The sequence below is a fragment of the Loxodonta africana genome, chromosome 14, assembly GCF_030014295.1.
Source record: "Loxodonta africana isolate mLoxAfr1 chromosome 14, mLoxAfr1.hap2, whole genome shotgun sequence".
Classification (NCBI taxonomy): Eukaryota; Metazoa; Chordata; class Mammalia; order Proboscidea; family Elephantidae; genus Loxodonta; species Loxodonta africana.
Genome location: NC_087355.1, coordinates 54,798,711 through 54,824,225, shown reverse-complemented (window position 1 = coordinate 54,824,225; position 25,515 = coordinate 54,798,711). Strand labels below are relative to the sequence as shown.

Sequence of the window (25,515 nt, the reverse complement as noted above, 5' to 3'; positions counted from 1 at the left end):
AGTCAACGAGGACATCAGAATGACACTAACAAAATAGAGCCACCAGGTTAGGATTTGTGAGATGAGAAATAGTGACTTAGATTATAATACAATACACTTTTATGAGCCATTAAAATTAGAGATGAGAAAAGAAGCTCTATTAAATTACTTTAGGCAGTATCTTTCTGCCTATACAAGATTAACAGCGTACCTTTCACAATAGATGTCTCAAGAACTTTAACTAACCCTTTGTTTAAATCTAAAGTGGATTAAAAAAAAAAAAATTAGTGTTTTACGGCCCAAGTAAGGCTAGCCTTAATGAGCAAGTCTTCATCCAGTTATCAAGATCAAAATTGCCTTTCGTGGCAGCATGGCCTGGCCAGTCTGTTCTTCCAACAGGAAAGAACATTTCAAACTAAGGGCAAACATGCCAAGGAGATAAAGACAGCAAGACACTTTCCAGAAGTTCTGTGAAGTGTTAAAAGTAATTGGAAACAACAAAGATTATTCTGCGTCAGAATGGTAGTTTTTATTTCAAGAAAATCAAGACCCCTTCACTAACCTCTCAGAGTCCTGGGTAATGTAAATGGTTAAGTGCTCGACTACTAACAAAAAGGTGGAGGTTCCCACCCACCCAGAGGTGCCTTGGAAGAAAGGTCTGACTATCTACTTCTGAAAAATCAGCCATAGAAAACCCTGTGGAGCACAGTTCTACTCTGACACACATGCACTTGCTATGAGCTAGAGCCGACTTGATGGCAACTGCTACGGATGTCACATAGTGTTTTTGTCTAAGCATCTGTTATCTCTTTGACGAGATTGGAGGCGTCCCAAGGTGGCGACCAAAGTGACTGCCTGGGCATCACCAGCACCTTCTATATGACCCTGTTCAGTTTGCTGTGGATGTTGGTGTTGCTGTCAGTTAGACAGATAAATTAATTAATGAAATGTAAAAGATCAAAAGCATCCAGTTTCCTCTGAAAATTGAGCAGTTGATTCTTTGCCTTTCTTAATGTGGGGGAAATCTCTTCTCTGTAAGAGAAATAAGTGCAAAATAACTAAAAAAAATTCACATATTATGTCAGTTTATTAACAAATACATTTGTTTAGAAAAAAGAACACAGTGTAAGGTCATCAGAATATTTAAATAAGCCAAAATTACAAATACTTCGTCACCTTCTCAAATCCTTTTCTGGTTGAAATTCATGCCAATTATATAAGCATTTACCAGAGTACAAGCTGTAGAACCAGTCCTACATACTGTTGGTAGTTATTACAGGTAGACTTGTTCTGTGGTTTTAAGAATTTTGGAAAATTCTGGGTGAAACTCGGTTTAAAGAGGTTTCTTTATTACAGGAATTCTCCTAGTTTTTGAATTATGCCAAGGTGCTTTGTGAATCTTCAAGGTTGGAAGGCTGCTGGTGAGAATTTACTACCCGATGTTCACCACGTAACTCTCTATGGAATATCGAAAGGGACTAGTGGTCTGAGGAACACACTTTGGGAAAATGCTGATTCAGACCCATTTCTAATATAGGTTCCTTCTGTTAGAGAAATTTCACCATTGGAGACCTGAACTGAGAGACCTGCAATTCTGTAAGTCTCTGAAATAGTGGTTCTCAATCCTAGCTGCTCTTTACAATCCCCCAGGGAGCTTTCAACAATGCCAATGCCCATGTCCCACCTCAGAACAGCTAAGTCAGAGTCTCTGAGGGTAAGACCAGGCACTAGGAATCTTTAGAACTCCCCAGGGAATTATGACTTGTGTGCAGGTTTGGAACCACTGGTCAAGCAGGTTCATTTCTTCATTTTTAAAACTGACAGCAGAGCAGGGCCTGAAGAGTTTAAAGATTTGTTATAGGGTCACTATGAGTCAGAATCAACTCAACAGCAATGGGTTTTTTGCTGGCATTACACATTTATGTGCCCCCTCTGCATTTGCGTGTAAGACTGCAGTAGAGATTTGAATGGTTTTCAACTTTTTTCCTCTTTAAATGTTATTCTGTGCTGAGACTCGTTACCAAGGGGTCCAGTTCTTGTCTTGTTGCTCTGTGATATGGTCCAGATGATATATCTTGTTTGGATGACAAACTACATAACCGTTACCTGGGAGCCCCTTGGCCTCATGGAGAGGCATAGCCAAGTGATGCAAGATGGTATTGCAAACTCCCACCCCTGATGCAGACATGTAACATCATTCTCTATTGTTCGACATGAATAGTGACCACTATCAATAAACCTGAGGAGAATTGCTGGTGTACTGTGGCTGAGGAACTACTTGGGGTCTCTCAGGGGATGTTCATTTGTTTCTTCTTCATCATTTTCAGGACTGGAAGCCAGAAGTGAATCTGAAGAGACAAAAAAGTGAATGAAGGAGCCTTAGAGTCACTTCAAATGCCTCTGACATAAACTTTTTTTTTTTTTTTTTTACTGTTTCAATAAATTTTGTTTATTTATAATTCTGAAAGCTGACAATTTATTATAATTGCATTTAATCCAAGAGTTTGTTTTCTTTCTTTTATTGTACTTTAGATGAAGGTTTACAGAACAAACTAGTTTCTCAAACAGTTAGTATGCCTATTGATAGGAAACTCTGGTTGCATAGTGGTTAAGAGCTACAGTTGCTAACCAAAAGGTCAGCAGTTCGAATCCACCAGGCGCTCCTTGGAAACCCTATGTGGCAATTCTACTCTGTCCTATAGGGTCACTATGAGTCGGAATTGACTCGACTGCAATGGGTTTTTTAATGGACACATACTGATTTATGACATTGGTTAACAACCCCACGACATGTCAACACTCTCTCTTCTCGACCTTGGGCTCCCTATTACCAGCTTTCCTGTCCCCTTCTGCCTTCTAGTCCTTGCCCCAGGGCTGGTGTGCCCCTTTAGTCTCACTTTGTTTTATGGGCCTGTCCACTCTTCGGCTGAAGGGTGAACGTCAGGAGTGACTTCATTACTGAGCTGAAAGGGTGTCCGGGAGCCATACTCTCAGGGTTTCTTCAGACTCTGTCAGCAAGTCTAGTCTTTCTTTTTGAGTTAGAATTTTGTTCTACATTTTTCCAGAGTTCTGTCTGGGACCCTTTATTGTGATCCCCTCTGACAGAAACCTTTCATTGTGGGGTTACTGGTGGCAGGAAGATTTTCAAAAGACTTTTAAATGGGCCCAAAATTTACTGGGTGACCTGTCTAGCTTATTCTTCTGGTCTTCCTGGGTCTTTCATTGTCTTTGAGCTATTTTTGCAATTCTGTAAATTGTAGATAACTGATAGCAACAATGCAAACGACTCTCATCCATGGACATGCAAATGAATTTTGCCCTGTAGAATGTGATGGACTAAATCCCCATCTGCCCCTGTGGAGGAGGCCAGTTTCGCATCTTTTCAGCAAATTCATTTTAACATTCTTGATTGTGTGTCTTTTGAATTCTTTATTGTAATTTACTACTGTTATCTCATTAATTAATGCTATATAAAATATTTGACGTGTTTGTATTAGAGTCATGATAAAAAAACATTACCTTTTAAATATGTATATGTATAATATATTACATAATGTGTATGTGTATATACACACATATATTTATTTTAACACTGGAGAATGAACAAATTATTTGGAGTTTGCCAAGCTGTTACAGTTGTCTTCCTCTCTGTTATTTCTTTACCCTTGACCTGGGAAAGCAATATTATTGGCTGTTTCTCTTTAATAGTCAATACAGAGGGCCTTCCTAGTAACCTCTCTACAATGTGACTGAACACGCTTGCTTGAAACCAATATTTTGAAGAATATCTTGTAGGATCCTCTGGATAAGTCTTCAATGCACAAAGCTTAGACATTTGATCTGTTCATTTTTCCTCCCAGTGTTCCATCTATTGGTGGGGATATAAACCCTGATGTCAGGCCGGAGAGTGCTTTGAAATCCCCTTTCCATTTGTCCTTCAAACTCAAGATTGCCTTAATTAGAAGTTATACTCCTGCCTTAGCCTTACCTTTGTTAGATACAGACTCAGCTTCGTTTTGACTTCTCCTGGTAGCTGCTCTGATCTTTTCTTCAGTAACTTTGCATGTAGGTATTGGATGCGCTCCTTCTCCACACTTGGGTAGAAGGATGTTGACACCAGGATTTTAATTTGCATCAGGGTGGAAGACAACAGTCCCAGCACAACCAGTATCACAAGAATAATGATGAGAGGAACCCAGGTCTTAGACAGAAGGAGCTTTGGTTTAGGGATGCAACTGGATTCAAACAGAGATACGTGAAAGGAAGAATCATTGATAACCCTTTGCTCCTAAAACAAAAGAATAAAGAAATCAAGATCCATGCCATTTAAAACTCAATCCCTGTCTTTCTCAGTACTGTCCTGTAATTGATAACATTTATCCTGAAATATGCAGGGAGCTACGGCTAAAGAGCTAGACCAGCTTATTTCGTGTATTATGACTAGAGCAAAGGAGAAGGGATGAGTCTTATTTGTAACTACTGTAGAGTTTTCCAAAATGAGTTTGTAGAACCATAAATTCCCTTAAGAGAAGAGTATCAAATAAGTTTATCTACTCTACTTTAGCCTTCCTGTGGAGTCATGATGCCTATTAGACTATTGAAGAAGGCTCTGAGAAGTCCTGCAGCAGAGAAATCTGTTTAATTTTAGCCAGAGATTTTCCTAACAAACTTGATAACATAGCCCATTTTCTACATTTATTTCTACACTTTAAGGCACATGGGGCTAATGAAACATCATCTTAGCTCAACTTGGGGAGAAGATTGTCTTGGAACATAGCCCCTTAAGATCCAATGATATCCTTTAGTCTGGACAGGCACCCATTCAGCAGGTTACAAAGATGTTGAGGCACTAAAATGTGTTGTAAGCCAACCTTCTAGGACTTGTTGTTTTGGTTATTGTGTGCCGTTGAATTGATTCCAACTCATAGCAACACTATTCCATAAAGTAGAACAGCCCCATAGGGTTTTCTTGGCCGTAATTTTTATGAGAGCATATCACCAGGTCTTTTCTCCTGCAGAGTCACTGGTTGGGTTCAAACCACCAACATTTCAGTTACTTAACTGTTTGCCCCACCAGGGCTCCTTTTCTAACGCTTACACCCATCGCCATTCAGTCAGTTCTGACTCATAGTGACCCTATAGGACAGAGTAGAACTGCCCCATAGCATTTCCAAGGAATAGCTGGCAGATTTGAACTGTTGCCCTTTTGGTTAGCAGTCATGGCTCTTAACCACTACAGGGATATTATTTCTATTTTACCCGTTTCTAGGTTGACATGTTGACCCTAGAACATACTTTACTGAAGGAGACTCTAAAATCCTGTTTTGGAGGGGAAAAAACCCAGAGAAAAAAAAAAAAGTTTTGGAGGGAAGGTCTTCAAAATAGGACATTTTCTCTTGGCTCTTTGTTGCTCAAGAGGGGTGCATTCTCTCCTGTTTAAAGGTAAGAAAACGAGGCAGCTGCCCTCACTAGGACTGACACAGAGGGCAGAAGATGACATCGAGCTACCCAGCCAAGCCACGAGCAACAGAAGTGTGTGTTGATTCAGCTCTTTCTTTCCCCTGACCTGGGAAAGTCATTTAATCTCTCGGTGGATTTGTTTTCTAATTTGGTAAAACAGGAATTAATGGACCAGATCCCGCCCATGAATAAACTACTCCCAGTGTAAATTAAGCACTTTGGGGATGGAGCATTAACCTTACAAAGCTGGAATACTTAGTAAGTTATTATCACCCTGGTGCTGCAGAGCCCTGGGGCCAGGAAGAGGTAGTAACTTCTCGAAAAGAACGCAACCACACCCAGGGAACACTGTGCACCTTGGGTCGACCCAGTGCCTGTGAAGAATCTGGAAACCCAAACCTAGGACCTCTATACAGATGTCAAGGCAAATCTGTTATTTTCACCAGCACCGTACCTAAGCGATGAAAAGTATTGTGTTGCTGCTCCTTTTCTCTTATTAAAAAGACAGTCTGCCTGCAATTAAATGGAGAGATTTAGGTCCCCAGAGCAAAAGCATGTGCTCTTTTTAATACTACTCAAGCAAACATATCGATTGAGTCAGTGATGAGAAATCCAGCAATAAGAAAGCACCGGGTGTTCAGCCTGAGAAGTTATTTAGTTTAGGAATCTAACCGGGGATTTTGCAGTTGAAAGTCAACAGTTTTGTACGGGGTTGGTTGAGGGTAAGGTGGAAGACAAAATTCCCTTTCAAAATGATGAGCAATAAATATTCTAAATGGTACCTTGATGTCTTAAAAAGAGCCCTGGTGGTTGAGTGGTTAAGCACTCTGCTCTAACTGGAACGTTGGCAGTTCAAACCCACCAGCCGCTCTGTGGGAGAAAAATGTGGCAGTCTGCTTCTGTAAAGATTACGGCCTTGGAAACTCTATGAGGCAATTCTACTCTGTCCTATAGGGTGGCCATGAGTTGGAATTGACTCTACAGCAACAGGTTAGGTTTTTTGGACGCCTTAAAATGTGTTCACCACTTTTAAGTTAACAATTTGTGAAGACAGCATTGAGTTAAGGATGGAGGATACACTCTTACGTCAGACAGTTCTGGGGTTGAGCTCCATCTCTTTTAGCTGGATGACCTTGGACAGTTTATGTAACCTCTTTGAACTACAACATTCTATGTGAAGTATTTTATTTAATCCTCATAGTAGCATGTTATGTAGGCATATTGTTGTTGTCACTAGGTGCTGTCAGTCGATTTTGACTCATAGTGACCCCACGCAACAGAGTTGAAGTGCCCCATTGGGTTTTCTAGGCTGTAATCTTTACAGGAAAAAGGAACCCTGGTGGCGCAGGTTAAGTGATCAGCTGCTAAGTGAAAAGTTGGCGGTTCAAACCCGCCAGTCACTCTGCAGGAGAAACACGTGGCAGTCCGTTCCCGTAAAGATTATGGCCTTGGGAACCCTAGGGGAGCAGATTGCCAATTCTTTCTCCTGATGTAGGCATACTTATCATTATTATTTTCCACATAAGTAATCTGAGCCTCTCAGAGGATAAATAACTCACCACAGTCACACTGCTAGTAATTTCTGGAACCTGGATAAGAAGCACACAGTCAGACTCCTCAGCCTGCCCTCTGACCCGCATGCTCTCCTGCCCCCTTGTGGATGCCTGAAGAGTTAATGTAGCCAAACACCATGCACATACTAGGTGCTCAATAAGTAGCAACTGTGGCTGTGATTCCCTACAGTGCTCACTCATCCAGCTAGCCAAACTCAGTTTATTTCCCATCCTTCTTCTTTAAAATATTTATTTTAAATCACGAAAATGGGAGTGAAATATTGGTAAAACTGATATTTCTCTTCCTGCCTGACTTCTCCTTTGCAAAACTGTAGCTAGGGAAAAGACCAGGAGCCTCCAAGGGCATCCTGGGATAAGGACAGGGCATTGCCAGTCACAGTCACATGGGGCTGGCTGCGGACGTGCATCTCCTGGCTCCCTCAGAAGTAAGCTTGAGAGGCGCTCCCTAGGCAGTCTCACCGTCACATCTGCTCCAGCTTCCACCCCCCTGGTGTCATCTGTGTGGACAGGTGGTCTCCGGCTCCAGGATGTGAGCCCCTCCCTGGCAACAGTCACAGCCTAGCCATCTTTGCATCCCTGACACCCAAAAATGTCCCGAAATGAATTTGTTAGGACACTGTCTTTGGAAAGCTTTTTATAGAAGACAGAATTTGTGCTTTTTTTTTCTCCTCTCTCTCTCTCTCTCTCTGTCCTCCAAAAACAGAATAAATCCACAAAGCAGGCATGAGTTTTGGCTGACAGATAAATAGATGAGTTGGTAGGTGCCATTGAGTTTATTTCGACTCACAGAAACCCCATGTGACAAAGTAGAACTGCCCCATAGGGTTTTCTTGGCTGTAATCTTTACAGAAGCCGATCACCAGGCCTTTCTCCCATAGAGCTGCTGGGTGGGTTCAAACCATCAACCTTTCGGTTAGCAGCCAAGTGCTTAACCATTGCACCACTGAACTGAAGAACTGAACCTGTTCCTGTCAATTCCAACTCATAGCAACCCTCTAGGACAGAGTAGAACTGCCCCATAGGATTTCCAAGGAGCGGGTGATGGATTTGAACCACTGACCTTTTGGTTAGCAGCTGTAGCTCTTAGCCACTGCACCACCAGGTCTCCCTTGCACCACCAGGCTCCTTAAATAAATGAGAGGGAAGCAAAAAGAGAAGACGGAAGAGATGAAAAGGTGCAACAAGAAAGAATACAGAAGAATGGGGGAAGGGGTGAGGGGCATGAGCACTTATACTAGCCGCCCCTCAAGATCCCACATATTTGAAATCCTTGTTTGGCTTTAATTTGAGCACCACTTCCATTATCCAACCTGCTCCAAATATCTAGAATGTCTTGTAGTTAACTGAATTCTTCAGGGGAAGCAATGTTCTGAGTAATCAACATGGAGAGGAAGCCCAGCCTCGGGAGGGGCAGCAGCCAGGGGACTGTACCTGCTGAGCCAGAAGAAAGGGAGAGGGAATGTGTGGATGCAGCGGAAGGATCAGGCCCTTCAAGACAAAGACAGAAATGGAAGCTGGGGTTTCAAAGGAGGGTTTACAAGCCACATTTCTGCCACTTTCCCTCTAAGGTTTCCCCAGCCCCCGGCACAATCTATTGCAGCTGGTAAAGAAGAACAATCAGAAACATGGAAATGGCTGTTATGCTTTCATGAGCCTGCTCTGGTGCACACCACCCCAGTATGCCTGTGACACCAAAAACACAGACACAGACACACACACACTCCTCCTGGTTCAGCTGTACATTCTCTAGGTTAAACATAAATAAATAAATAAGACAAGTATCTGAAAATATCCAGATCCTCTGAAATGTCCACAGAAGGAGAGAGAAAAATTGAGAAGATAAAAGATGGGATCACAAAACCACAGGCTTCTCTGTTGGCACAGAAAGGAGAAAAGAAGAAGAAAGAAGAGAAAGCCAGGTTCCTCAAGACACAGGAGGTATCAGCTCAGAGAAAGAGACTGTCTTGGCTAATTAAGATTTCACAGATCCCTTCTGATGGCATTTAAAGGTTAAACTCCTGGCTCCATTCTTTGGGTGGTGGGAATAGAACACTGGTTCTCACTCTTAGCTGCTCATTAGAATTACTTGGGGAATTTTTTTTCAAACGCCAATGCCCAGGCCTCACCCTAGTCCAATTAAATGAGAAACTCTAGAAGGCCAGAAGGAAGCACTGGGTTTGTTTCTTGCTGATTTGCATGTTCAGTTGCCCAGTGATGACCCTGCACTCAACGCTGCAGACCACTGGGGAAGAAGGGTCTTGCTTTCTAGCCCCTAGCCAGGGTTTCTCCAAGTGTGGTCCACAGACCATCTACTTTGAAATCACACGGAGTGCTTCTTAAAAATGCTCCCAGATTAAAACAAAATCTCTGTCAGTTGAGGCCTGAGGCTCTGCATCTATCCCAGGAGAGTCTTAATGCACACTAAAGGCTAAGAATCACTGACTTAAGCTATCCAAAGCAACCCAAAGTATAGCTGGGTACCATTTTAGCAGAGGTAGATCCTCTCATTTTAAAGCTGAAAGAGAGACGTGTGACTGGAACACTTCAGCCCTATGTTCAACCTACACACCCACATATTTTTCCCCCCAGTGGGTGTTACCTGGTACTGTGAGTCTTAATGAACTCTAAGGGCTAAGAATCACTGACTTAAGCTATCCAAAGCAACCTAAAGTATAGCTGGGTACCAGTTTAGCAGAAGTAGAAGCTCTCATTTTAAAATGGAAAGAGAGACACGTGACTGGAACACTTCATCCCTATGTTTAACACACACACACACATTTTTTCCCCCAATGGGTGTTACCTGGTACTATTACCAGATATAATATTTAGTTACTTAAGAGCCCTTTTCAGCAATCATCCTCCTACACTCTATGCTGACGTGTTTGATAAAGACTCAGGATGGGTAGAACAGAAGTTCTCATTCGGAGAGGTGCCTGACTCAAAGCCTACTTACACAACAAGTCTGAAGTTGAGAGGAAGTCAGGCTCGAAACACTGGCTTTCCAGGGTCGCTGTGAGTCAGGATAGACTTGATGGCAATGAGGTCAAGGTTCATGCCAGTAACCCCGGTGGTACAGTGTTTAAGCACTCAGCTGCTAACCTAACAGTTGGCTATTTGAACCCACCAGCAGCTCTTCAGGAAAAAGACCTGGCTATCTGCTTCCATAAAGATTACAGCCAAGAAAACCCCATGGAGCAGTTCTTCTCTGTCATAGTGGGTTGCTATGGGTCAGAATTGGCTCAACGGGACCCAACAATAACAACAGGTTCATGCCGATCCTTCTACTTGAGAATCAACTGCATGTTCAACATCAGAGACACCTCCTCCCACATTTCAGTGTATGGTGATTGTAGTAGGCAGAAAAATAGCCCCAAAGATATCAAGTCCTAATCCCTGGAACCTATAAATGTCACCTTCTATGGTAAAAGGGTCTTTGCACATATGATTAAGTGAAGGATCCTCAGATGGGGAGATTAGCCTAGATTATCCAGGTGGGCCCCAAATGTAATCACATGTATCCTTATAAGAGGAAGGCACAGGGACATTTTTATATACATAGAGAAGAAGGTGATATGAAGACAGAGATAGGAGTGATGCAGCCACAAGCCAAGGGAAGCCCACAGCCATAAGAAGCTGAAAGAAGCAAGGAATGGATTCTCTCCTAGAGCCTCCAAAGGAAAGATGGCTCTGCCAACAACTTGATTCAGCCCAGTGATACTAATTTTGGACTTCTGGCCTCCAGAACTGTAAGAAAATAAATTGTTGTTATCAGAAGCCACCCAGTTTGTGATAGTTTGTCACAACAGCCACAGCAAGCTAATACAGTGACTAGAGGTTTTCAGAACCGCATCATACTCTAACCACAGAGCTTCAGCTCCATTTGATCTACACTTCTAGGGCTTCTTCTATGTGCCAGGGACCATGCCAGGCACTGGGGATTCAAAGGTGAATAAGGCACTACCGCTGTCTTGGGAAAGGACCACTGGTAGCGTAAATGATTAAGCACTTCGCTGCTAACCGAAACGCCTGGTGGTTTGAACCCACTCAGTGGCTCTGCAGGAGAAAGATGCAGTGATCTGCTTCTATAAAGATCACAGCCAAGAAAACCTCATGGGGCAGTTCTACTACGTCACATGGGGTTGCTATGAATTGGAATCAATCTGACAGCACCCAACAATAACCGGCTTGGAAAATTCGTGATCTTTTGAAAAACAGACAAGCAAGTAGCCACGATACACTGCAAGAAGTGCCCCGGGGGCGCCTACCTCTGTGTGCAGTTTCAAGTGAACCTCAAGTTCCGGCAGGCTTTGGAAGTGTTTGCTCAAGGAGAAAATGAGCCGATACAGCAGATAATCGACGGCTGCGAACAGCAGCCAGATGTAAAGATGGGTAAGTATGGGGAGGAAAAACAGCCCTAGGTCTTTCCTTTCCTTAGAAGTCAGACAGAAGGATGGGATGACAACATACGTCTTCTGTTCCTTCTTACTCAGAGGGAGGACACAGGGCCTCTGTTGGAGCCTCTCCCTTTCGTCAAACCGAACAAATCGTCTGGTGATGTAGATGTTCTCAAACTTCGAACCATGAGGGCCCAAGAACCGCTTCATGAAGAGGCCAGTGCCTAGTATGACCAACACGAGCCCCGCGATGGCAAACAACCTCTGACCGAGGGAAGACAGCACCTCTGCTGTGGTCACCATGTGATGCATCACACTCAGGACTTCGCCTCTGGAGTCATTTAGCTGCGCCTTCACTGCTTCACTGGGACTGGAAAGCAAGACCACCAGAGTGTGCTTCCAAGAAACAAGGTTTTCAAACAGATTTAATGAAGGGGTAAGGCCATAAATCCACCGAATTGCTTCAACATATCTTTTCAAAAGTGGGTAATGTATGGAAAAGCTCTTTGCCCTTAGGTTGCAAGTCATACTGTCTAGGAGACCTTTAAAGTTGTGAAAAATATTTTCCACATGCCCAAATATCACTATCCCTGTGCCGGCTGCAATTAAAGCATTCCTGCCTTCACGCAGGCCACAAGAGAGAAAGAAGAGAAGAATGAAGCATCGTGCATGCTTGAAGCAACAGAGCAGGACACACATGGTAATCCAGGAGGTGGCGAACACCATGAACGAAGACAAAAGCCAGTAGAAGGCCACAGAGAGGAAGATCGCTGAAATGAAAGCAACAAAACAGCAAACTCCCAAGTGCTGAATGAGGTTCATCCATCCAGGGCTCCTTGGAGACAAGTAGATCTCCCATAGACTTAGGAAGATATTGGTGCCTAATGTCCAGACACCCATGCTCCCTGTGTCCCTGGAAATTAAAAAGAAACCAAGGTCAGAAGTTGTTTTTGAAAGTCCTCTACCATTGTTGTTAATGGCACTGTGGTAGTCAAATTGCAAACAAGTGTCCACAATTCTTTACCTATCCCCGTACCCACACTTCTTGCAACATGACTTTACAGCTTCTTCCATCAAGAGGAGGGAGAAATAGACTCCATCAAGAGGTGAGGTTTATTTCTCCACCTCTTGAATGTGGGCTGGTCTTGTGATGTCTTTAGTCAACAGAATGTGGTAGAAGTGATAGCATGCCAATCCTGAGCTTATGACTCTCTTCTGCTTGCTCTCTTGGAACCCTACCACCATGCTAACAAGTCCAGATGTATTAGTTTCCAAGGACTGCTGCAACAAATCACCACTAATTTAGTGGCTCAAAGAAACACCTATGTTATTCTCTTACAGTTTTGAGGGTCAGAAGTCTTAAAATAGATCTGCAGGGCTGCATTCCTTTTGGAGGCTCTGGGACAGAACCCACTTCCTTGCCTTTTCCAGCTTCTAGAGGCTGCATACATTCCTTGGCTCATGACCCCCTTCCATCTCCAAAGCCAACAACTTAGCATCTTCTCTCCTACCTGACCTCTACTTTCATCCTTACATCTCTCCACAAGCCTAATCCTCCAGCCTCCCTCTTATAAGGGCCCTCGTGATTACATAGGGGCTACTCAATAATCCAGGATAATGTCCCCATCTCAATATCCATAATTTAAATCATATCTGTAAAGTCCCTTTTACCACGTAAATTAACATATTCACAGGTTCCAAGAATTAGGATACAGGCATCTTTGGAGGGCTATTATTCCACCTACCACACAGAGTTAAAACTGTTGGACGATGACAGGCACATGACCAGTCAACTCTATTAACTCAGCCAACAGGCAGCCAACTGCCAGACATGCGAGAGAGGCCATCCTAGACCAGCCAGCCCCCAGCCAACCCACCAAGCTGATCACAGATACAGGAATAGTCATAAATGCTTACTGTTTTAAGCCACCAAAATTTAGTGGTGGTTTATCAGGCCTTAATCGTTAATTGACAAAGGCAATGATACAACATCATGGTTCTTAATAGTTGAAATGCACCCTAGACTGATGGTCAGGCTGAAATTTCAATAAACAGCATTATGTAAGATCGTACTTTGATAGCCATCTATTTCCTTGTGTTCTAATTTTATAGACCAGAAACATATCAAGGGCATCCAAACCTAAGTATGGAATTGGACTGAGGCCATTTTATCTCTGCTCTGTAATCATTGCTTCCTCTTTTTTTCTTCTGATTGTTCTAAAAATATATATATAACACAACATTTGCCAGTTCAACATTTTTCACATGTACGTTTCAGTAACACTAGTTACATTAATCATTGTGTGCAATCATTACCAGTGTCATTTGCCACGTTTCCTATCACCATAAACAGATGCTCAATGCTTCCCAAACAATGACTCCCCCTTTCCATCTCCCTCCTGCCCCTGGTAACCACTAATAAACTTTGTGTAACCATTGCTTCTTCATTTCCCTACCCCTGTACTCCAGGTGCCTTTCCCTCCTGAGAACCTTGCAAGGAAAATAAGAATATTTTTGTCACTGAGTTTGTTGTCTTTTCTTTTTCCCCAAATGTAGAATAATTAAGACGAAGGTGGAATGGGGCTGCTGTCTGCATGCCCTGTCAGTCATAGGTTTAGGTCCGTAACGGGCTCAGAGAGTCCTGGGGTCCTTTGGAGTGCTATAAAATAAATTTGAGATTTTTCTGTCTTGATTGACATGAAAATACCTAATGAGAATTATACCATATGTATGGAATTTTAATAAAGGCATTGATCAATTTTTAAAAACTGTCAAGTAAATCCCTTCTCACATCAAATATAATGGGCCTATATTCATATGGAGCTCTGGTGGCGCAGTGGGTAAGCCCTCGGCTGCTAACTGAAAGGTTAAACTTGTGGCAGTCTGTTTCCCTAAAGATTACAGCCTTGAAAACCCTGTGGGGCTATGCAGGGTTGCTGGGAGTTGGAATTGACTTGACAGCAATGAGTTATATTCATACCGTTAGAACCAGTGAATCACACTGGTGGTCTGGCCTTGGCTGGAGGGCATGAAATGAGCAACCAGAGGTGAGGAATTATTCTCTTTCTGTGTTCAGGCTGAACGAGGCTAATGAAGGGCAGAAATGAGATGGGGAAAAAGGCAGGTTAGGAGTAAATATATGTAAGCTTCTCCAGGAATAATATCAAGATTTTACAGCTCCTGCCACAGTCATCTGAGTGGAAATGCTCAGAGCAGAAAAGAGAAATGGGGAGGGCCTGAGTCCAAAGAAGGGTTGTTACCATGTAGGACCTTCCCTGCAGAGATTCAAGATCCCATAGAAGAGGGTGTTCTTACTCTATCCAAAGAAAGGGAATTAGAATGGCCCGTTTAGCCCCATTGGAGTTTGCTGTTGTTAGATGCCGATGAGTCGTTCTGACGCATAGCGACCCTATGTACAATAGAAGGAGACACTGCCTGGTCCCATGCCAACCTCACAATCATTGCTATGTTTGAGCCCATTGCTGCAGCCACTGTGTCAATCCATCTCATTGAGGGTCTTCCTCTTTTTTGCTGAGTTTGGAGACCAACAAAAGGGTGTGAATTTCTTTTCCTGCAAGCTGGCTCCCGTTCAGAGTTAGCGATTGATGTGGATGTTGGGTGTGCTCATGGGCACGGACTGCACCTTCACTTCACTCTGACCCCAGGGAAGATAGAGGCAACCACTGTCAATGGGTCCCTAGGCTCAGGGACCTTCCCTGGCATTGCCAACCCAAGTAAGACCCAGTTCCTTGCACTAGCAGGAGAGTTCGAGGGGTTGATAGTGTGCGTGTGGGCAGTGGGCAAGGCCTGCACCGAGCAGGTCAGCAGAGACCACCTCTACTCTCAGCCATGTTCCCACTAGTGGGGACATAGTGTTGCTTTGGATTTGATTACCAAACCATTATTTGACTAACTGATATGGTAATAGGTATTATGGAATCCCTGGGTGAGGCAAATGGTGAAGTGCTTAAACTACTCAGAAGGCAAGACTGGTGATCTGCTTCTGAAAGGTCATGGCCTTGAAAACCCTATGAAGCAGTTCTACTCTGCAACACATGAGGTCTCCATGCCATGTGTTGGAATCCACTCAAGGGCAACTAAGAACAATAGGTATTAATTGCCTCTTATATTCCAGCCACTTTACATAAAGCATCTCTCTGCATCTTCCCTGAAACCTGCAGAGACTAATTCTCTTTACATTTTGCACATGGAGCAACTGAGGCTTAAAGCATTTCCTGAAATTTGTTGGAGATTAATACAGACAGAAGGTGGCACAGCCGAGATTCAGAACTGACCCCCAACCCCTGGTCCAGCTCTCTCTCCCCTGCACTCTGCCCGCTTCCATGACTCTGGGTTATGTGACAGACTTCTAGCCTACTATGTTTGCCTCTCCTGGAAACACATCACACTTCCCTCCAGTGACCATTTAAGAGGTGACCTGCGTATCACAGGAGCCTTGGTGGTACAGTGGTTAAGCATTCAGCAGCTAACAAAAATGGCAGTCCGAATCCACCAGCTGCTCCCTGGAAACCCTCCGGGGTCGTTCTGCTATAGGGTTGCTACGAGTCAGAATCGACTGGCCTGCAGTGGGTTTGATTTGGGTTTCTTTTTTATATATCAAAACCCCATTTTTATTGATTTTTTTCCCTGCAGCAAAATAGTTGACCCTTTAAGGATATGTCCCAAATCAGTAGGTTTTTTTCTAAACCAGAAATCCCAGCTATTTCATTTTTTTCTAATTTCCCTTATGAGGCGCCATTCTGCTTGCTTTCTGAAAAATTAATAATGTACATTCTGGATTCATTTTTCCCTTCTCTTGCCTTTATCCTTGTACAGTGTGTTCTTAATACAGACATTTCCCTGAAAGTATGAAACAGATTTATGTACACATTAAAATTTTAACATTCTGCAATAAAATCTAATATCAATTAAATAAGATACATGACTGCAATTTTGTCCCGTAACAGGCACGTGTTTTCTCACCCAGCAACAGCTCTAACGTCACCCTTCTTGTTTTTGTGCTAAAAACAGTATGTCACCAAAGGACACCAAAAGTTTCTGCACAGAGAGGACAGAACTCATTCTCTTCTATTTTATTGCTTAAGCCACAGAACAGAGCTTTGGATTTGGACCACAAGCCCAGAGGCTAGTGTTCAATCTGCTCTTTCTATCGTTGCTGAGTGTGGTCTTGATTTCTTTCCCATTCCTTGTTCATTTTCCCTTTTTGAATATAAGACCTGCCTGAGCTCTTTCCTGCTGAGATTTAATGAAGGGAATTTAGTAAGCACCTTAAGACTCCTTGAAAATAGATTTACAATAAAGACAGTCTATTTCTTCTTGTTGTTTCTGTGCTGTCACAGAAAATTGAGGACCTTCTTCTCTAAAGAGTTTTAGGCAAAGATGGAATGTCCCAAGTTGATGCGAGGCTTAGAGATAGCTGGAATGTAACACCTTCCCAGTACTCTGATGCTATATGCTTCTCCTTTAGACATTGGCTGATCTCCTCCTAGCGCTTCTGTGGAGGTTCAGCCATTCTGATGTCCTTTCTTCAGATACCCTCAATTCTTTTCTTTTAGGCAAATGAGTGAATCAGGATTTAGCCAAGCTTGTTACTTGTTTCTTTCTCAAAGACTTTGCCAAGCAGACACCCAGACTTTTCTGTTTTATTTTTAAAGCTGGAAGGAATTTTACAGATGGAAGCTTCTTAAACTTTACTATGTAATCACTGGGGGAATCTTGTTAAAATGCAGGTTTTGATTCAGAAGGGCTAGGGTGGCACCTGAGATTTTGTATTCCTATCAAGTTTCCATGTGGCAATGATGCTGCTGATCTGAGGACCAGGCATTGGGTAGTAAGTTCTGGAATTGTATGCTGTTGGTAGAACTTTCTATGATGCTGGAAATGTTCTATATCTGCACTGCCCAACACAGTAGCCACTAGCCACATGTGACTATTAAGCACTTGAAATAGGGCTAGTGATACAGAGGAATTAGAATTTTTTATTTTGTGGCTGGTAGCTATGCATTGGACAACACGGCTCCAGGTGATTCATGCCTACCTGGCTAATTTTATAGATGATGAAACTGAAGTCCTAAGAGGCTAACGGACTCACTGATGTCAGCCTGGGTATTGGAGGCAAAGCTAAGAGTGAGACCACGGTTTTCCAACACTCAGGGACGTATTTCCCATCAATTCAACATCTCACCTCTGACTTTTCACCAACCCCCTTTTAAAATCCTCACCAGGATCCCTGGGTAATGGAGTCAAAATTTTTCACATACTCAGTTTGCCTTCAGGCGCCACTAAATACATAATTACGGAAGTGGGGCCACCATAGCCTGTGCCTCAGCCTAAGACTTAAGGAAATAGTAGTAGTAATAATAATAGATGTTAATTACCAAGTTGTTACCAAGGGCCTGGCTAATATTACAACACCTTAAATATGTTATTACTAATCCTTACAGCAAACTTGCACTATTATATCTATATATTTAGATGAGCATTGGTGATATGCATCTTCAGTATCTTCCAATCCTCAAAGATCTTATAGTAGGCTTTTTTCTTTTTTGGAAACTCTAATTATTACTTCAAGGAGCCCTGGTGGTGCAACAGTTAAGTGCTCGGCCCCCAACTGAAACGTTGGCAGTTTGAATCCATCCAGCAACTCCATGGGAGAAAGACCTGGTGATCTGCTCCAGTAAAGATTACAGCCAAGAAAACCCTATGGGGAAGTTCTACTCTGTCACATGTAGTTGCTATGAGTCAGAATTGACTCGACAGTACCTAACAACAACAATTATTATTTCATGGTCCAGTTGTTCTGGCTGGTGACTGAGCTTTGTATCTGAAGCAAGGGCATGTTCCTCTGTACCTTGGGAGATGATCTGTCCTGAGGACAATGCCTAAGCATGTTGGTCTCCTTGACTCTCCAAACAGCTGACCCAACAGGGATCTGGGAGTGGGCGAGTGAGGACTGGGGGCCCATGCCTTCCGTGCCAGGGTTCTTGCTGCTGTTGCTGACATTTAATACCCACCCAAGGGAAGACGATGGTGGCCACTGTGTTTGCACCTCAGAGCCAGTGTTTGCTAGCATGTACAGGGTTGATGGAGAAGTCTGGCCACTTCTGTTTCCCATGGCAACAGCTCAGCTCTGCGTGGAAGCAGATAAGTGTGGGCTCAGGCTGGATACACAGACTGCTTGGTTCAGCTTGGCTCTCATCAACCAGGAGCTCCTCATCACCACCCAATCTTTTCCTTCTACCTCTCACACAGCCACACAAAAGTGAAGGCAAGATGGGCCCTCAGTGACACTCTTCTGTGGATGTCACCAGCTAAGTCTTCTTTAAAGACAGAGATGGGAAAATGGTCATTACTCTTGGGATATTGCTGTTGGTAAAAGCAAGAAGCAGGCACTCTGTCCTGGGGAGACAAGGATGGTGAGTCAGGCAATAAACATTATTGGTAATGGAGGCAAAATAAAGAGAAATTGCAGGCTAAAGGGATCAGGTTAGCCTTTTACAGGCTGCTGGGAGAAACAACGGAAAAAGGGAGGAAGGGCTCAATCCAGTTAGAGCTCTTTGGGCAAAAATAAACATTCCCAAGGCATAGAGAAAAACCCTGTGCATGAGACTGGGAACTGGCTTACTGCATGATTTTAAAATATGCCAGAGAATAAAAGAGGGAATGATAATTTTGAGACATGGAGAAAAGGAAGGATAAAGTGAGAAGGGAGGCAGAATGGAGGGAAGAGGAAGGATGATGTGAGGATCAACCAAGACCAAGGGTCACAAGCTGACATCTGTAGCCCAAATCAGCCAGCCAAAGTGTTTTGTGAGCCAACATTTTTTAAAATCAGTTGTCACCCCAAAATCTAGATTTCTAGCTTCTCTCAAAAAAAATCAGAAAACCTGGCAATACTGGGCCTGTATGTATTCTGCAATGAAGACATTCAGCTGCTTCTGCAACTCAGCCTGGGGCGCGGCTTCTCCAGCCCACCAGAGGCCCACTGCCCGTGGTCTCAAGTCCACATTCCCCCAAGAAGTATTTGTGTCTTATTTTCTTCAAGGTGCCTGGGTGGCACAAACAGTTTGCACCGTCTACTAACCTAAAGTTTCAAACCCAACAGTGGAGCCATGGAAGAAAGTCGTGACGATCTGTTCCCATTAACATTACAGCCAAGAAAACCCTATGGAGCAGTTTTACTCATATATGGGGCCACTGTGAGGGCAATCCCCCCTCCTTGGGGGAAGTACCTGGAGAGGATGACCTCCTTTCTGTGGCTTCCTTCTTTGCCCTGTCTGACTCTCACCTTGTCTGACATTCTGCAATTCCAGTAAGTGAGACCAGATCATTCTGACCCTGCTCTGCCTGCAGAATCCAATGGCTTGAGCTCAACAGGCTCATCTACAGTCTATAGACACCCAGGGAAACATAAACCCAAACCCACACTCCCTCTCAGGGGTGGATTAACCAGTAAGCATTCTATGCCCTGCTTTATAGTAAGCTAGGTATGCAGGGGTTTTTCACATTATGTGGTGAAACCCTTGGGAAATTGTGCACTACAGATTAGTGAGTAAGCACAATTAAGCCCCTGTGTACCTTGCTTATTGAGTAATCCGTCCCTGCTCCCTCTAGTCTCTGTTCTCCAACCAGCTCTGCAAATCTCCTGTGGGAGCCTAGTCTGAGCCCATCAGCTTCTCTCACTTTCATCATGGCTTGATTCGAATCTCATTTCAAAAGAAATTCAAATAAGGGCAGAATGGATTAGGAAAAGAGCACTGGGTAGGGAGAGGGGACACCTGTGGTTTAGCCTGCCTCTCCCCCAGATGGGCTGCATAACTTAGGTTAGTTCACCTCTCAGGACCTCAGCTCCCTTGAGCTTGAGGGTTCTAAGGCCCCTCTAGCCCAATCATCTCTAAAACAAAAGGTGAAGAAGAGCAGGAAAGCTGGCTCTCGGTGTTGGATTTTCTGAGTCAGAATATCAAAAGCCCTGCACCTGTAAAGTGGGACAAAAGAAGAACAGAGGGTTTTCTTTTCGTTTCGTTTTTTCTTTTCCTTTTTTTTTTTGAAAACTAGCAAACTCATAATTTGGTTGGTACATCCTGTTCTCTCAGACTGCCAAAATAGCTCAAGTAGGAGCAGAGGCCTCCGCCTGAGGTGGAATGATTTCTCATAACTTTGTTCTAATCGCTTTTGCCTTGGGAAAGCCAGCAAATGCCTTACTCTGTGAAAGCAACCTTCACACAAGAAATGAAAGATTAATGAAAAAAAAGGTACTGCTAAACAGAATAGCATTTACGGAACAATTACTGCATGCCGTGGAGCACCTGGAGCCACACTCTTAGTGAGGCTTGGTCACCCTTCTTCAGGTGGCTGAGCGAGCCCCCGCCTCACCACTGCCAGGAGGCCTGGCTGCAGGGATTAATTCTTCAAAAGTTGGGGAATACGCAAGTTTACACAAGCTGCTCTATTAATTATGCACCTGTCTTCCCTGAGGTGACAGTATTCACATACCTCAGGCTGATATTAAATTGTGCTTCTTTTCTGGTATTTTTATGAAAAGAGAGACTATTGAGAGTAAAGGGGAGGGTGTTCTGGTCTTAATCACCTATTCCAATTTACTAATACCTGACTTTTTAAAAAACAATTTCAGAAACAAGAGTATTTTGAAAGTTTACTTACAGGTCTTCTCTCAGGTTCTTCTTTGGATACAAGAATGCCCTTCCCAGGGCTGTGAATCTTGAAGTAGAACAGGGAAAAAGGAAGCACAAGTGACAAGAGGGTCACATCACCATAAGTCAATCTTTTATTTCCTCCAGAAGTGACGAAGCTGTTTAATACTGACAAAGGGTATATGATTCATGCAAAGGAGCTACGGAATTTTTTGTAGCGTTTTCCTCAGAATAAATTCCAGAAATCAATTCTTGAAAATAAAGAAATAAGATAATTTCAAACAGAAGGGAATGAGTTATGAAAATGTGGATGGTCTCTGTTATGGATTGAACTATGTTCCCCCAAAATATGTATTGAATTTCTGGCCCTGTGGATGTGATCCTGTTGGAAAAGAGGATATTCTCTTGTTGTGTCAACAAGATCACATACCAGTGTAGCTGAGACCTAGACTTAATCACTGTTGTTGTTGTTGTTAAGTGCCATCAAGTCGGTGCTCACCCACAGCAACCCTATGTACAACGGAATTCAACACTGCCTGGTCCTGCCATCCTGACAACCGTTGCTAGCGACCTAATCACTATTGAGTTATAAAAAGAACAGAATAGACACACAGACACACATGGGGGAAGACAGGTGCCATGTGAGGATTGTCTACAAGCCAAGGAATGCCAAGGATCTAAGGAAATCCTGGGGCTACCAACAAGGAAGGAATGGACATGGCCAAGACCCTGATTTGGATTTTTAGCCTCCAGAACTGTGAGAAAATAAATTTCTGATTTTTAAAGTCACCCACTAGTAGTATTTATGTTACAACAGCACTAGGTAACTAGAGAGGGACAGTCTATCTCTGCCTTTCCTCTTTTTCCCTCAGTCTCATACTCTCCACCCCCACCTCCAGCAATGGGGAAATGGAACTACACCCACCACTCATTCACAGTTGAATAGGCAGATTACAATCACCTCTGCCTGATGACCAAGATAGGTCTAATATTCTGTAACATTGCCTTCAACCTTGCATGGAATTTTCCAAGTGAGGAGGATGAGCTGGTGTGGTTTCAGGGAACTGAAAACCACAAAACCCCTTCTATAGAATTGTTCTTTACTGTTTGGGTGAGACTCAGAATATAAAAGCAAGAGCTCTTATCTTTCAATTCATGGATTACTGCAGAAATGCAAATATTCCTGGGAAGGGTATTGTCATGGATTGAATTGCGTTCCCCAAAAATATCTGTCAACTTGGCTAGGTCATGATTTCCTTGTATGATTGTCTACCTTTTTGTTATCTGATGTGATTTCCCTACGCGCTGTAAATCCTATTGCTATGATGGAATGGAAACCCGGGTGGCATAGTGGCTAAGTGTTATGGCTGCTAACCAAAAGGTCAGCAGTTCAAATCCACCAAGGAGCTCCTTGGAAACTCTATGGGGAAGTTCTACTCTGCCCTATAGGGTTGCTGTGAGTCAGAATCAACTGGATGGCAATGAGGGGGATGATGGAATAGAACGGATTAGCAGCAGTTACATAGATGAGGCCTACAAGATTAGATAGCATTTTAAGCCAATCTCTTTTGAGATATAAAAGAGAGAAGGGAGCAGAGAGACATGGGAACTTCATACCACCAAGAAAGCAGCGCTGGAAGCATTGTGTGTTCTTTGGACCTGAGGTTCCTGCGTTGAAATGCTCCCAGACCAAGGGAAGGTTAATGACACGGACCTTCTCCAGAGCCGACAGAGAAAGCCTTCCCCTGGAGCTGATACCCTGAATTTGGACTTGTAGCCTACTAGACTGTGAGAGAATAAATTTCTTTTTGTTAATGCCATCCGCTTGTGGTATTTCTGTTATAGCAGCACTAGATAACTAAGACAGATCATTTTAAACATTACTGACAACAATTTTGCTTTAATGATTGAATGAAGACTAATGGAAATGTCAAAAGATATCAAGTAATATTTTTAAAGCTATTAAACAAGTAATATTTTTAAAGCTATTAAAGCTATTACTCCTATAAATTTGCAATTTTGACAAATTTTCAAAAAAAATAAAAAAAACCAATACTTTGAGATATTACACAGATACATAGTGAGACATTACATAGTGATATTTTACAATGAGTTTTTTGTAAGAGCTTGATTCTCTTCCTCCCCCAAATGTTTTCATCTATTTTGCAGATATAAAACCCAGTACTTTTAATGATGTAAACAGATTCAAACATGTAGGAAAGCATGTTTGCCCTCCTCCTCTGGAGTTTAGAATGAATCATTCAATTCGTTCAATTATATCCTAACTAACAGATGTTTATTGAGAATCTACAGCAATTATTTTAGGCACTGAAGGATGCAAAACTTTATAAAAATCCAATTCCTGATTTTTAAGGCACTCACAATTAGAGCTGAGACAGGTAAATACACTATATGTACAAAGGGAACTAGTGTAGAAATGCTGGACAGGGAAGAAACCTTTCAAATAGTAGTTTCAGGGAACGCTTTATAGAGTTGGTAGTGCTTAAACCAGGCCTTAAGGAATGAGCACGACGTAAACAGAATGACACTTTAGGAGAGAATTTCAAGCAGAAGGGACAGAACTACAAGTCCAGAAGCAGGAAGTAGCACACTGTATTCGGGGAGGTGCAGGGTCAGCTGGGCCTTCAGGTGGGAGGGTCAAGAGGGCCTAGAATGTTCTCCTCCATCAAAAGTGCTTGGCCTTGATCATTTGGCCCGCTGTTCCCAAAGAGTAAATCGGTGTGGACATTGATTTTAGTTGGTACATGTTGTTGTTAGTTGCCTTTGAGTCGATTCCAACTCACGGCAACCCCGTGTGTTACAGAGTAGAACTGCTCTGTAGGGCTTTCTTGGCTATAATCTTAATGGAAGCAGATCGCCAGGGCTTTTTTTCCATGGTAGTGCTGGGTGGATTCGAACCACCAACCATTTGTTTAGCAGTCAAGCACAAGCCATTTGTGCCACCCTGGGACTTTAGGTTTAAAAAAAAGTATTAGAATTACTTTTTCAGGTACTTTTCTCTTTATGACAAGTGCTACTGGTTTTTTATTTATATTAATAACAGCCCTGATGGTGCAGTTAAACACTCGGCTGCTAACCGAAAGGTTGGCTGTTTAAACCCACCCAGAGGCTCTGTGTAATAAAGAGCTGGATCTGCTCCTATACAGACTACAGCTAATAAAACCCTATGGAACAGTTCTACTTTGTCACCTGGGGTTGCCCTGGGTTGGGACCAACTCTATGACACCTAACAACAATGGCTGTAATTTTATTACAATAATTTTAAGTTTAAGAAAGGGTTGATATAAATAAAAAATGTTAAGTAAATAATTGTTTAGGTGGGTGTCATGGATTGAATTGTGTCTCCCCAAAATATGTGTCAGCTTGGTTAGGCCATGATTCCCAGTATTGTGTGGTTATCCTCCATTTTGTCGTTGTAATTTTATGTAAAAGAGGATTAGGGTGTGATTGTAACACCCTTACTAAGGTCACATCCCTGATGAAATACAAAAGGAGCTTCCCTAGAGTGTGGCCTGTACCACCTTTTATCTTACAAGAGATGAAAGAGAAGCAAGCAGAGTGGGGGCCTCACACCACCAAGAAAGCAGTGCCAGGAGCAGAGCATGTCCTTTGGATCCAGGGTTCCTGCGCAGAGAAGCTCCTTGACCAGGGAGAGATTGTTGACAAGGACCTTCCTCCAGAGCCAACAGAGAAAGTCTTCCCCTGGAGCTGATGCCCTGAATTTGGACTTTTGGCCTGCTTTACCATGGGGAAATAAATTTCTCTTTGTTAAAGCCATCCACTTGTGGTATTTCTGTTATAGCAGCACTAGATGACTAAGACATTGGGACACTGAAAAATCATATTGAGCATCATGGTAAAGACAAAAAATACCTGACGCTTGGGAGACACTGCTCTCAGTAGGCACTGGTAACCAATGAATGTTGGGAGCTAATTAGCTTATAAAAAACCTGTGAGTATCGTGACGAGTGGGTTGGAGGGGAGTGGGAGCTGAGTTGGAGGTAGGACCAGATTCGAGGTAGTGGAAAAGAAGGTCAAAACATAAGACTTATTTTGTTTGTTTGTTTACGCTGTGAAGAGAGATTTGGTAGCTGGGGACAAAAAAGAAAGGGAACAGAGATGACCTGGAGATTTTAGCCTGCACCCTGCAGAGCATGGAGGCCCTAGTTGCTGGGGAATGGGGCTGGGGAGGTAGAATCCTGGCTAGATATCCAGATACAACTATCTATCCTGGGACCAGAAAAGGACATGGGCCTGGGTTTAGGTAACGAAGTAAGGCATAAAGGCAGGGAGCTGAGAGTTAGCCAAATGAGTGACTGCTAGATAGGCGTACAGAACATTTTTGTTGAGTTGAGTTGAGTTGCAAGTTGAAACTATGGGACCAAATGGATTTTCTGAGGTAGATAGTGCGGAGAC

At 43.0% G+C, this 25,515-nt stretch overlaps 1 protein-coding gene across 2 annotated transcripts; it reads right to left on the bottom strand.

The window, feature by feature from the left end:
- Window positions 1-892: 892 nt before the first annotated feature.
- On the bottom strand, window positions 893-21,217 carry DCSTAMP (dendrocyte expressed seven transmembrane protein). Of its 2 annotated transcripts, XM_023545935.2 has the most exons (4): window positions 21,089-21,217; window positions 11,279-12,320; window positions 3,968-4,267; window positions 893-2,327 (listed from the first exon to the last, which is right to left on the bottom strand). In XM_023545935.2, the coding sequence occupies exons 2-4, from the start codon at window positions 12,305-12,307 to the stop codon at window positions 2,268-2,270; spliced, it is 1,389 nt and encodes a 462-aa protein (XP_023401703.1). In that variant the 5' UTR covers window positions 12,308-12,320; window positions 21,089-21,217; the 3' UTR covers window positions 893-2,267. The 2 variants fall into 2 exon arrangements, with proteins under 2 accessions (XP_023401703.1, XP_023401704.1); XM_023545936.2 differs by lacking the exon at window positions 21,089-21,217 and having other exon boundaries at window positions 11,279-13,302.
- Window positions 21,218-25,515: the final 4,298 nt, after the last annotated feature.